The sequence below is a fragment of the Patella vulgata genome, chromosome 5 (assembly GCF_932274485.2).
Source record: "Patella vulgata chromosome 5, xgPatVulg1.2, whole genome shotgun sequence".
In the NCBI taxonomy this organism is placed as follows: Eukaryota; Metazoa; Mollusca; class Gastropoda; family Patellidae; genus Patella; species Patella vulgata.
In genome coordinates, this window is record NC_065883.2 from 68,672,184 (window position 1) to 68,686,071 (window position 13,888).

Here is a 13,888-nt window from a genome sequence, read left to right on the forward strand (position 1 = left end):
CTGTCATTGAGTCAAGTGGCGTGGTTTCGATTTCACGCTTGTACGTGACAAGATGTATGGTTGCCTGTCTAACCTTGTGGGTTTCTCCTGGTCCTCCTGTTTACTCCCACCACTAACAACCCCTGTGCACAAGCAAATTTTTGAAATAAAACTGAACCATTACGACAAAAAATTGCTGTATTAGTTTGTTCTCTGTTCATCTCGTGCAAAATGTGGGTGTATCTTGCATGGCAATCGCTTGTTAACTTTTATAGCTAGAATGACAAATTCTTACATAAAGCATCTTTAAGAATATTTTTCTCAATTTCTGTTCATCCAGATTCTTTGAGACAGGACTTGAAAATGTTTTTAATCCATGTGCACCCAACTTCATAGAGATTTTTTGTTGTAAATCTTTGTTAATTGAAACTGTCAGCACTCTAAATGGCAAAATATAATTAAAACAAGTCGGGATAAAGTTTGTTATTGTAACAAAATGAATTGGGTCAAGGATTTATATTTAATAAAACAGTAAAAATTAATCCCTTGTAGAATAAAAATTATCTTTAATACATGAATTGTACCTGATGATAGGTAGTTTTATTTTAATTCTCGGCCCACATACTTTTTAGTTAAACTCTACAGGTAACTAGTTGCATGTGTAATAATATAAAAGAATAAGAAGATTCAAGATTTTAAATATGGGCTTTGTTCTTTTTAGAACATGGATTTTGCTTTTTTTATTATGTTGATAAAGGCCTACCCTAACTTGCACGTTTCTAGTATATTAAAAAAAAAAAAAATGAATATCAAATTTTTTTCATCAAAACATAGATTTTGCTCTTTTGTTATACAAATGTAATTTTATAAGAAGATCTGGGTAATAGAATTGTCTGTAATTCATTTGTAATTCGGAAATTCTTCTGGAAGGTTTTTTTTATTCTTGGATATGCTTAGACACATAGTGGTCATTACATAAAAATCCAGTCATTACATAAAAATCCATTCATTTCATAAAAATACAGTGAAATACCTGTATGAAAGATGCATTATGTAAGACCTTTTGTGTCAGTGGACGAGTAAACTCTCTGAATTTTGCAAAATAAAAACATGGCAAGACTCAGACTAGTCATAGACACAAACTAGTCATAGACACATAGAATGACTCAAGATAAATGACTCAAGCTATGAATACTTACTTGGGATCACATGGTTTTTCGCATTTTCGTAGTGTGCCGTTCAAAATTTCGCGGCACACTTAGGAAGATCTCTGGCCCACTGGTTGTGAATCCCTGATTTAGATAAACAACACTGGCTATAAGTTTTGATACAGAATGACCTTTTAGGAATAAAGATTATTTATAATATTTTTTTTGTTTCAGAAACGTTTGTTTATTGAGCCATATTTAAACCCCAATGACCCAGTAGAATGTGATCTGGTGTTTAATCAGCTCATCGAATCCGTGTTTGAACAAAGAGTTCCTCTTTCAATGCAAGATGCAGTAAGTATTATTATTTATGTTCTGGGGTAAAGTTCTTTGTTCCCTCTTGAAAGTGAGTCCAGATAGAGGGCCTGGCGAGAAAGAAAGCATCTAGTTGTTTGGAAGGGACAAAAATGAGGTCCACTTGTGTACACAGTGGTATTCAGGGTAAAGAACTGTTGACAGTTCGAATAAGATGAAGAGAGGTTGGAAACACCACTATGTCCGTCTTCATTAGCTTGATTGGTACAGGGGGTTGGATGACCATATGTAAGTCCCGAAATGACCTAGTTTGAGTTAAGTGGAAGATAAACCCCATTTCACTCTCTCGGTTGGTACAGAAAAGTAGGATTTTAAACACCATTTCATTTTTATATTGGAGCCACGGTGGCTAAGTGAGTAAGACGCTGGCTCGCTAACCTGGAGGTTGCAGGTTCAATCCCCTTGTTGGCCGAGAAAGTTAATCAGGATTTTCCGGCGTTGCAGGATGGCGGGCCTCACAAGGACAGCTGTCTAGTTGTTGAGATGGGATTAAAAACTGAGGTCCTGTGTACACATTGGCGTGCACATAAAAGATCCCTTGGCTGTAGGAATTCAATATAAGAGTAGACCGTAGTGCCGCTGTTCGGGCAAAATTTTCCTCATAGCACACTGTATGGCGTATGCAGAACAGTAGGGTGTTATACTACATTTCATTTCACATTTCACATTCTAGGGATCTACTGCATTAAAAGAATCACTGTATATTATGCCGTTCACATTGTTACGTTAAGAACACTCTCTATCTTTCAGCTAGCCTAACCTTGTCAGAGCGCAGCCAATTTAAAAAGCCAAGCTCTCTAACTATTTTGACCATCAGAATGATTTGACGTAAAATTATTTGATTGAGCTACTATTGTGCATGCCCATTTCATTAGTTTTTGTGTAAATTTCAAGTCTGATAATTCCATAATTAACTTGAACCTCTTACAGTAAATATCACTTATAGTCCATGTATTTATATATGGTCATCTGAACAGCATATATCATAAATGCAAGCTGTGACTTTTGTCCCATGCATGGTATGGGGAGTGGGGGTTGAGGTGTATTTTATGAGTCACATATTGAATATTTATTTTTAGGTTCATCTATGTGCCTTTAAAGTTCAGTCCGAGATTGAAGATATGAAATCTGGTGAAATAGACTACAGGTAGGTTTCCTAATGTCAAGTCTTTAACGTCATTTGAAAGATTAAGTGAAGCCTGTATCATTACAAGCCCCATCTTCAGTGAGAAGGATTGATTAATTCTTGACATTGATTAATCAATCAGCATTGACCTTTCTAGTGGTTTACCCACAGTTCCGTGCATAGCACGCCAAGAAGTCGCCGTAACAGACCATTTCATTGGCTTATCCCTCGCTTCAGCAAAAACGCCGGTAATATAACAACTCTTCCATATCCTAGTAAAACGAAATTTTGAACTTTAAAAAACGAAACGAAATAGGATCTGTGTTTTAATCAGTATATATTTTATATCTTTCAGTTCTGTGACGAGAATTTTACCAAGAGATATACGACCAACTGTAAAAATAGACGATATCGCAACCACCCATAAAACTATTTTAGATCTGAGTCCACAACAAGCTGTTCTCGGGTTTATTAATGTCTTAAAAAACTGGTCGTTGTTTGGTGCTACTGTTTTCGAAATAGGTGTAAGTAAATCATTACTGAATATTATGCACGGATGTCCACGAGACATGTGGTGATTTGTAAGATTCAATAAGCTTGTAGATGACTATGTTTAAGACAGGACGTTCTTGAGTTTACTTTAACAAAGACTGGATGTTCTTGCTTTTTATAAATTAATAACATTATTGCTACTTAACAAAGACTGGACGTTCTTGGTTCTTATAAATTAAGAACATTATTGCTACTTTAACAAAGACTGGGCAACAGTTCTTATAAATTAATAGCATTATTGCTACTTAAGAAAGACTGGACGTTCTTGGTTCTTATAAATTAATAAGATTATTGCTACTTTAACAAAGACTGGATGTTCTTGCTTTTTATGAATTAATGAAATCCAGAGTTTTCTTCCTGATTCATTTTACTGTGTGGACAAAAAAAAAATGCCATGTTCTTTTTAAATTACTTTTTTTGTCTTGAATTTACCAAAAGACAGTCATCCGAAAAATTCACGAGACCTTTCCTCACGATATCTTTACTCAGAAGGAAGAAAAAATACAGTAATCTGCTTTGAATTATATTTTTTTGTCTAGGTTAACGGAAAGATTATGAGATTAAATGTTAAATTTGACTTGAAAAGTCTTTGATGAATCTTGATAATAATTAAAACAAAACACGTACCTTGGATTAAAATCTGAAATCAAACTATATGCTGACTATATAAAAAACTGATTAATCTATTTGGTTTAGGAAAACAAAAACCTGTATAAAATCCGAGATCATCCAAGATCTAAATAAGGGTTGATATATGTTTTATTATGCCAGATTATCCTGATTTTAATGAAGTGTTAAGATAGATATACTTCCCATTTTCATTTTGGATTATATTTTGGATTATCATTTTTCATATGCAACGTTAAAGATACCTTCCCAGAAAAGTATTTATCGGGTGGTTATTTCCAATAAAAGTATGGCAATTTTGGTATATATGGAAAGTATAGATGCCCAATCTTACTAGTAAAATACTGGAGTCCCCAAAAAACACTCATGGAGCGTATACAGGACAAAAATGTAAGGGTTCCCCTAACCAACAACCTGACAATTAGTGATGTCTGTTCGAGTAACGTCAAAGGTAGCACACTAAGATTGCCTAATCTCCTAGCGTTAGTGAGTGTTTGATGTATATGTTGATAAACTTGATAGTGCAACATTTTCTGAGTTAAAATCCACGGAAAAAAAATATTGGGCAGTGGATAATCCGAGAATTTATTGGGCTTACAAAACATTTGTGACAAATAGTCAGCGATTAAAGACAACATCGTCTTGTATATGCAATCTATTCCCCTCGGGCCTCGCATCCGTTGCTAGGTACCAAGAGAGGTAAATCATGTGACACAAACATGACGTATTTTGATCGATTTTTTTATAGCAGAGGTATTCCCTGACAATTACAATGTTTTGAGAAGGATTTGAAGCAAAATTATGAAAAATTAATTAGTTTGAATGTGTTTTTATTCCAAATATATCATGAAATCACCGAGTTTGTATGCGGGAATGTATCTTTAAGTTAGATTATTCTGAAATTAATAAAGGGCTAAGATATACCTGTTACAAAAAGTAATTAAATATTGACTAATCTCCAGCTTAAACTTAATGCTGCTCATCATCAATTCAGGCTTTTTAAACACGTTGCAAATTACACTATTGTGATGTTTGAATACCCAAAAGGCGGGTTGGATGGCCGAACGGTTAGCATGTGCGCGCTGTTTCATAAGGTCTGTCATTGAGTCAACTGGCTTGGTTTGCGATTCCCTGGTTGTACGTGACAAGGAGTAGGGTCGCCTGTTCAACCTCGTGGGTTTTCTCTGGGTCCTCCGGTTTCCTCCCACTGCTAAAAAGACCCCTACACATAAGTGAATTATTGAAATAAAATTAACCATATGTTAGTCCCAAAATGACCTAGTTTAAACCATATTTCTCTCTCTCTCTCCGTTATAGTTATGAGTTTTTGTCACGCCACGATTGATTTTACTGTGTAGACAAAAAAAGAATGCACTGGTCTGTTTTAATTACTTTCTTTGTCTTGAATTTACCAAAAGACAGTCATCCGAAAAATTCTTCTAATTTTTTCCTCACGATATCTTGACTCAGTAGGAAGAAAAATACAGTGATCTGCTTTGAATTATATTTTTTGTCTAGGTTAACGGAAAGATTATGAGATTAATTGTTAAATTTAACAAGAAAAGTCTTTGATGAATCTTGATAATAATTAACACAAAAACACGTACCTTGGATTAAAATCTGAGATGATCTAAATATCAGAATTCCGTTATTGTTTTTCAGGTTGCCACAATTACAAAAATATGATTTAAATTGAGATCTCTATACAGTCGTAGTAAAAGGTTACGTCAGAGGTCATACGAATGGCTTTTGACCCTATGACGTTAGACATTGATTAATCAATCAGCGTTGACGTTTCTAGTGGTTTACCCACAGTTCCGTGCATCGCATGCCAAGAAGTCGCCATAACAGATGGTTTCATTGGCTAATCCCTCACGGCATCCAGAACGCAGGTTATATAACAACTCTTCCAGATCCTAGTGTAGTACAGACAAATAAAACAAAATTTTGAATTATAAAAAACGAAACGAAATAGGATCTGTGTGTGAATCAGATTGTAGTTACTAAAATTTGTTAATTTTCTAATTTTGTTGGACAATGTAGAGTGTCACACATCAGATCAGGTGGCTCAGTAAGTAAGACGCTGGCTAGCTAACCAGGAGATGTCAGCTTTGGTCCCAGTGTTGACAAAGAAAGTTCTTCTAGATTTTCTGGCATGGTTTCCCCTTGTCATTGGTGCAGGACGGAGGGCCTGACAAGGGACAGTGACTAATCATACGGATAGGATCTAAAACTGAGGTCCTGTGTATATGTTGGCATGTACTTAGAAACTTTGTTTCGTTTTCTTAATTAAATGTGAAATAATTAATTGGAATTGTCATGGCATTGTTGATTTATGAACTAATGTAGTGATTGTATTTGTTCAACGATGCAGAGAAGTATTTTCCAACTCGAAAGATGGTTATTAGAGATTTTGAAGATCACCAGAAAAGCTTCAAAAATTTTTTAAATAATATTAATACAAGTAATTATGTCAACATATCCTTTCCATAAGTATAACATGATCCTGAATATCAATATCACCTGCAGCTGGTAAATTTTCGCTGCTCTCTGCGAGTAGTCAAAATTTTGCGCCAATAAAACAACCAAGACATACTTTTGGTCCTTTGAGTCTATATTTCTTTGAACAGAAGGACTAAAATTATGTCTTGGCTTGTTTATTGGTGCAAATTTACGACTACTAACGGAGAACGGCAGAAATTGCTAATGTTGAAGCTTTTCCGGTAAACTTTAAACCTGGGGGAATTCTAGTTGAGAACCCAGTACTGCCCTGACTGCTTGACTAAGTCGGTACCTGACCCCTCTCATCAATAAATGACAACCATAATGTAGCAGGCTCTTCAACAGTTTCATGACTTTGATACCATTGTTTTGTTTCAATATTCATTGTTTTGTTTCAATATTCATATCAGAATTGTTTAATAGCAAAATGATCTTTCATTAATTTTAGCAAACCTATACTTCCATGTTGCCTAAAAGTTTGATGTTAGCTGTTCATGAAAAGGGAATTCATCTATTAGAAAATAAAACATTTGTAAGTATATGATATTAATCATCTAAATATTCACAATTTCATTATTTTAAAGATCTTCATTTAAAAATACATTATGTAAAGTTTAGATGAAGAGATGGCCATTTTGCTATAATATTTAAAAAATATATAACACAAAATGAATATATTGAAAATTTCATTCAAATTTCTTTATTTTGAGCAAAGTTTTCAATGGTTGTAGTTTTGACAAGATGTGTGCATTGATCGTAACCACCATACTGGTCATTTGAGGTTTAGCCTCGCTTAAATTAAATCATTAAATGGCCGAACTGTTCTAAGCTACTTTAAATCGGGTCCATTCGACGTCATTGAGGGTTGATTATGGTCTTGTCTTGTTAATAAATGTCTAAGTAATAATTAAGATAACATTTAAGTAATAATTAAGATAACATTTAACGCCCAAAGAAAGACCTGCAATAGGCAGATTTAGCTCTTACATAATGCCTGTTTAAGTAATGAAATCGAGCACTTTTTGGCACAAATTAGGGTGCAAAAAATGCTAGCGATGGCATCGAGAGTTGATTATGGTCTGGATAAGTTAATTAATGTTTAATTAATAATTTAGATAACATTTCAGGCCCAAAGAAAGACCTGCAATAGGCAGATTTAGCTTTTGCATAATGTATGTTTAACTAATTTGATTTATTTTACAGAGAATTCTGGGTGCTTATCAATATTCAGACATTGCTCATTCTAGTCCTGCTATTAAAAGTATTATGATAGTTATTGGACATGTTGCCAAGGGAACCAAATTTATGTTTAACACTAATCAGGTGAGTTGAGAAGTTTGTTTTGTTTTTTTTTGCCGTAAATATTATTTTATTTCAATATTTTGTTATCTTCTACAATTCGAACTGCTCACACCAAAATGCACTCACCCAAGATTAGCGGGAAGAAGAAAGGTAGGTTATTGGGTCAGCGAATGAGTCATTGTGGGGGGTAGGAGATTTGACCATCGTAGGAATGATACATCTGACTGAATAAATTTGGATTAAATTCAAAATTTTACCCAGGAAGAGCTAAAACATGTCTCGATCAATCAGTTACAGCTAATACATGTCTCAACCAATCAGGTAGAGCTAATACATGTCTTATCCAATCAGGTAGAGCTAATACATGTCTTATCCAATCAGGTAGAGCTAATACATGTCTCAACCAATCAGGTAGAGTTAAAACATGTCTCATCCAATCAGGTAGAGCTAATACATGTCTCAACCAATCAGGTAGAGCTAATACATTTTTCAACCAATCAGGTAGAGCTAAAACATGTCTCATCCAATCAGGTAGAGCTAATACATGTCTCAACCAATCAGGTAGAGCTAATACATGTTTCAACCAATCAGGTAGAGCTAATACATGTCTCAACTAATGAGGTGGAGCTAATAGTTGTCTCAACCAATCAGGTAGAGCTAAAACATGTCTCATCCAATCAGGTAGATCTAATAGATGTCTCAACCAATCAGGTAAAGCTAATACATGTCCTGATAAGATGATAAGAACTAGAACTAGACAGAACTAGTAGGCTGAACAAAGGAACAGCCACATACAATCTCACTTATCCGCAAAAAGTTTGCATAAGAGCGAAACTTGTAGCTTCATGAGAGAAATTTGGGATGGCTACTTCACATTTATAGATTTCCATTTTTTTCTGGTGATTACTTCATAGGTTGATACTCTTGATCACTTTTTAGTGTCTTGTAAATCCTTGTATTACCTACAAGCTTTTCTACTCTTTCCTTTTGGTTTAACTAGAATGTTATCTATGGTATGGAGGGTTGGATGGCCGAATGGTTAGCACTTGCGCGCTGTATCAATATGTCTGTCATTGAGTAAACTAGTGTGGTTTCGATTCCCCGGTTGTATGTGACAAGGAGTAGGGTCGTCTGTCGAACCTTGTGGATTTTCTCCAGGTCCTCCGGTTTCCTCCCACTGCTAAAGACCCCTACACGCCAGCAAATTATTGAAATAAAATTGAACCATGTGTTAGTCTCGAAATGACCTAGTTTGTGTCGAGTGAACGATAAACTAACTCTCTCTGATATGGATATTTTTTTTTGTAAAAGACAAAGCTGTTGTTGGTGTATTTCCATGATTGATATTGATAAGGTAAAGCAAAATTCAAGGCTTCACTTCATGTCACTACTGAATCCATGCTGGGATGGATGCATTATAGATTAATGACTCTGTTTTTTTCTCTTAAATATGCTCTTCAAAAAATAAAACGCATAGTGACATTTCGTCGTTGGTATACTCATGCTCTACCATGGCCTTGTTGCAACGGGAACTGTGACATGTCGCCGAACCAAACTATTCTCCAGTGTTGCTGTGGCCATACCCTCTGTGTCTGAACCCATTGATGTCGGCGTATTTCAAAACAGCAGCTCTACCTGGCTTATAATCTGGTTTCATGTAGACATGGACTGTCTGGTCTGAGATCCTGCGTCGACCAGGAATTGCTGCTGCAGTAGAGGTCGCTATTGAGAACCGTTTCCGCAAATAACGTAACTGCATGTGACAATCTTGGGCATGTGGGGTCACTCTTGTTTGGCTTGAGCTTGGGCGGTCACGTGTTGAACTTCGCTATCGGTACCTTGGTAGCATCACTTGGTTCGTTGAATGTTTACATGTACAACTGATATTGAAATTGAGAGCCGCAGGATTTTAAAGATTTAGGTTTCATGCGAATAGCTTGCGAAGTTGTTAAACTCATGTGTCTTGGTGCAATTAAGGGAAACAAATTTTGGCAAAAAGTATAACCAGTCACAATTAGTTTTATCCTTACATAATGACATTAAAAACAAGTAAGATTTATGGAAAGAACGATGCCATTCAAATTAAAAAATGATGAAAAATGGGCTGTGCGTTTTGGTGGAGTCTATATTGAAAGAAACAATAGATCAACTTATATAATTATAATAGAGCGATGTATTAAACGTACTCTAAAAACGAGAAACAATTTGTAATAAATCTTCTAAAATTTATTGATGCGTTATAAGATCTGAAGAAGTTCAATTAAGGGCAGACAGCTAGTTTATTATGTGATGTATATTTCAATGATAAAGTGAAAGTAGTGGATTTTTTTAAATGGACAATTTTTTTTTTTTTATGTATATATGTGTTATGTAATGATTAATGGAGTGTATTAAAGGCCTGATACTGTTGCAATAGAACTGAAACGACTAGCCGCATAATACTGTGTTTCTTCCCTCGACATTTTAATTTTCACATATATATACTAGCTCTGGGGGGAATGGTTAATGTGTGCGCGTTGCATCATTGAGTCAACTTTGTGGTTTCGATTCCCCGCTTGTACGTAGCAAGGAGTAGGGTCACCTGTCCAACCTCGTGGGTTTTCTCCCACTGTTAAAGACCCTATGTGCAAGCGAATTGTTGAAATAAAATTGAACCATATGTTAGTCCCGAAATGACCTAGTTTGTGTCGAGTTGACGTTAACCCCCATTTCTCTCTCTATATATATACTAGCTGTGTTAAGAGCTAATCTCCATTTTTATACGCCGACATTTAAATGTGGTCGTATATTGTTGTCTGTCCGTCTAGAGGCAAAAGTTAATATCCGATTGATTTTAAATTTATACACAGTGTTTAAGATCTTGAGACGAAGAAGTCTATTGATTTTCAGCGATCTCCGATAATTACTGCAAGAGTTATGGCCCTTGATCACTTCAAAAAATCTTGTGGACGCTCTAGAGGCCAAAGATAATATCCGATTGATCTTAAATTGATACATAGTGTTTAAGGTCATGAGACGAAGAAGCCTATTGATTTGCAGCGATTTCCGATAATTACTGCTAGAGTTATGGCCCTTGATCACTTCAAAAAATCTTGTGGACGGTCTAGAGGCCAAAGTTAATATCCGATTGACTTTAAATTGATACATAGTGTTTAAGGTCATGAGACAAAGAAGCCTATTGATTTTTATACGCCCACATTTTCATGTGGACGTATTATGCCGTCGCCCCTGTCCGTCCGGACGTCCGTCCGTCCACAATTGTTTGTGGACTCTCTACAGGTCACAATTCTAATCCGATTTCGACGAAACTTGAAATATAGGTTTATCCCCAAAAGATCTCGACTGCTTTCGATATTGGCATGTATCGGATCGAAACTTCATGGATTATGGCCCCTGTTTGTACAAAAAAATCACATTTTTAGCTTGTGGACCCTATAGAGGTCACAATTTTTATCCGATTTTGTTGAAACTTGAAATGTAAGTTTATAACCCAAAGATCTCAGTCCCTGTCGATATTTGCGCATATCGGACAGTAACTTCCTGTATTATGGCCCCTGATTGTACGAAAAATCAAGTTTTTAGCTTGTGGACCCTATAGAAGTCATAATTTTTATCCGATTTAAAAAACCGTATTATTATATCACCGTTACACCCTGAGGACGATTGAGTTCGGATTTCGTGAAAATCAGCCCAAAATTGACAGACAAAATGGCTGCCGTTCGTTCAGTTCCTTTCGATATATGCGCATATCGAATTGTAATTTCCTGAATTATGGCCCTTGATTGTAGGAAAAATCACTTTCTTGTTAGCTTGTTCTCTATCCACCTTCGAAAATGTGGGCATATCCTGCCTGGCAGCCGCTGGTTTGCAATTTCCGATAATTACTGCCAGAGTTATGACCCTTGATCACTTTGAAAAATCTTGTGGACGCTCTAGAGGCCAAAGTTAATATCCGATTGACTTTAAATTTATACACAGTGTTTAAGGTCATGAGACGAAGAAGCCTAATGATTTTCAGGGATTTCCGATTATTACTGCCAGAGTTATGGCCCTTAAAATCACTTTGAAAAATCTTGTGGACGCTCTGGAGGTCAAAGTTAATATCCGATTGACTTTAAATTTATACACAGTGTTTAAGGTCATGAGACGAAGCAGCCTTTTGATTTTCAGCGATTTCCGATAATTACTGCCAGAGTTATGGCCCTTAATCACTTTGAAAAATCTTGTGGACGCTCTAGAGGTCAAAGTTAATATCCGATTGACTTTAAATTTATACACAGTGTTTACGGTCATGAGACGAAAAAGCCTTTTGATTTTCAGCGATTTGCGATAATTACTTCCAGAGTTATGGCCCTTGATCACTTTGAAAAATCTTGTGGACGCTCTCGAGGTCAAAGTTAATATCCGATTGACTTTAAATTTATACACAGTGTTTAAGGTCATGAGACGAAGAAGCCTTTTGATTTTCAGCGATTTCCTATAATTACTGCTTTAAAGGAGCTAAATTGCTATTCTTTGCACCTAGAAAGGACACAAATGAGTCGCAACGCATATAATAATGTAATATGAATGTATATAAACTGATTTATCACCCAATAATACATTCTACAGTAGATATTGCTTGTGTGATATATTTCATAATATCGCTTTACATGAATTTGATTGGTTAGTTGAAAAGGAACTACTTTTTTTTATTTTCAAAGAACATTTCATTTCTTATTAAAAGTAACTTTTTTTTTTATTAAAAATGAACCATTGTTATTCAGTTGACCTTGATGGAAACACTAGGTCAATATAAAGGACTTTGCAATGGTTGAATAGCTGTCAAAAAATGATGTATCACTACGTTCAGTAAAAGTGAAATCTACAGCAAAGAACTATATTTATCTATTTGTGCATGTAAGAAGGGATTGGGTGATAAATAAAATTTCCTACTCGTCTTTTTTGATATCAAAAAATATCAGAGCCTCGTTTTTTGTTGGGGGGGTTGGATGGCTGAATGGTTAGCGTGTGCGCGCTGTATCATAAAGTCTGTCATTGAGTCGACTGGCGTGGTTTCGAATCCCCGGTTGTACGTGACAAGGAGTAGGGTCGCCTGTCCAACCTTGTGGGTTTTCTCCGGGTCCTCCGGTTTCCTCCCACTGCTAAAGACCCCTACGCGCAAGCGAATTATGTAAATAAAATTAAACCGTATGTTAGTCCCGAAATGACCTAGTTTGTGTCGAGTGGACGTTAAACCCCATTTCTCTCTCTCACTCTCTCTCTCGTTTTTTGTTACTTTATCAACTTGTGTTGATATTTTTTGATATCAAAAAAGACTGGTAGGAGATTCTCTATTTACATTCAATCGTTTCTGTTTTACTGTAATTTTTAATCAGTTATGTTAGTCAAAATACGTAATATTCTCTGACGTGGGATACGTTTAGCCTCGTTCATTGTGTGGCTTCATACAAATGGCACTCAAAAGCATTCTGGCAAGCGATTCGTGTGCCAATTTAAAAAATTTCTTTTTGTCTTAAATATTGGATATCAGAAGCCCAACTTTTCACGGTAAGATAACAACATCAATGTTGATTTAAACCAGTGTTGGAATTACAAAATTTATCGAAAATAAAGGGACATAACTCTTATCGTTATTTAAGCAGGCAGTTTTAGACCACACACAAAAATCACGTGTTAACAAAATGTTCAAATTCTTATTTATAAAACAAATAGGTGCACCTCGTTATTTTTCATATTATTTAATTCCTATGCCGTATTTAAATTTATGTCAGTAATGTTCCTACAAAATTAGGACCAATAGCTCCTTTAATTCAGGTCAACTGGCGGGGTTTCGATTCCCCGGTTGTACGTGACAAGGAGTAGGGTCGCCTGTCCAACCTCGTGGGTTTTCTCTGAGTCCCCCGGTTTCCTCCCAATGCTAAAGACCCCTACGCGCAAGGGAATTATTGAAATAAAATTGAACCATGTGTTAGTCCCGAAATGACCTAGTTTGTATCGAGTGGCCGTTAAACCCATCTCTCTCTCTCTCTCTCTCTCTCTCTCCTTTAATTCCGATTTTTATAAGTTTATACATAACATGTAAAAAAAAATAATCTTATTAATTCATGTACATGTAATTACTTAAACCCCCACATGTAATTCAATCTGCTGTAAAATTTGCAGTTTCTTTGAAAAGCCTATTAAATAAAAAAATTGTTTTCTTCAAATACATTTATTTAAATTCTGATAAGATAATTATTTTGTGAATTTGAATGTGGATAAATCTGTTAGAAGT

At 35.5% G+C, this 13,888-nt stretch overlaps 1 protein-coding gene across 1 annotated transcript in view; it reads left to right on the plus strand.

The window, feature by feature from the left end:
• LOC126821749 (unconventional myosin heavy chain 6) overlaps positions 1–13,888 on the plus strand; it is a 198,123-nt gene that overhangs the window by 176,292 nt on the left and 7,943 nt on the right. The window contains exons 24-28 of the mRNA XM_056100850.1: positions 1,362–1,481; positions 2,582–2,649; positions 2,984–3,152; positions 6,758–6,841; positions 7,513–7,632. Of these exons, the coding sequence (XP_055956825.1) occupies positions 1,362–1,481; positions 2,582–2,649; positions 2,984–3,152; positions 6,758–6,841; positions 7,513–7,632 (561 nt within the window). The remainder of the gene's footprint in view (positions 1–1,361; positions 1,482–2,581; positions 2,650–2,983; positions 3,153–6,757; positions 6,842–7,512; positions 7,633–13,888) is intronic.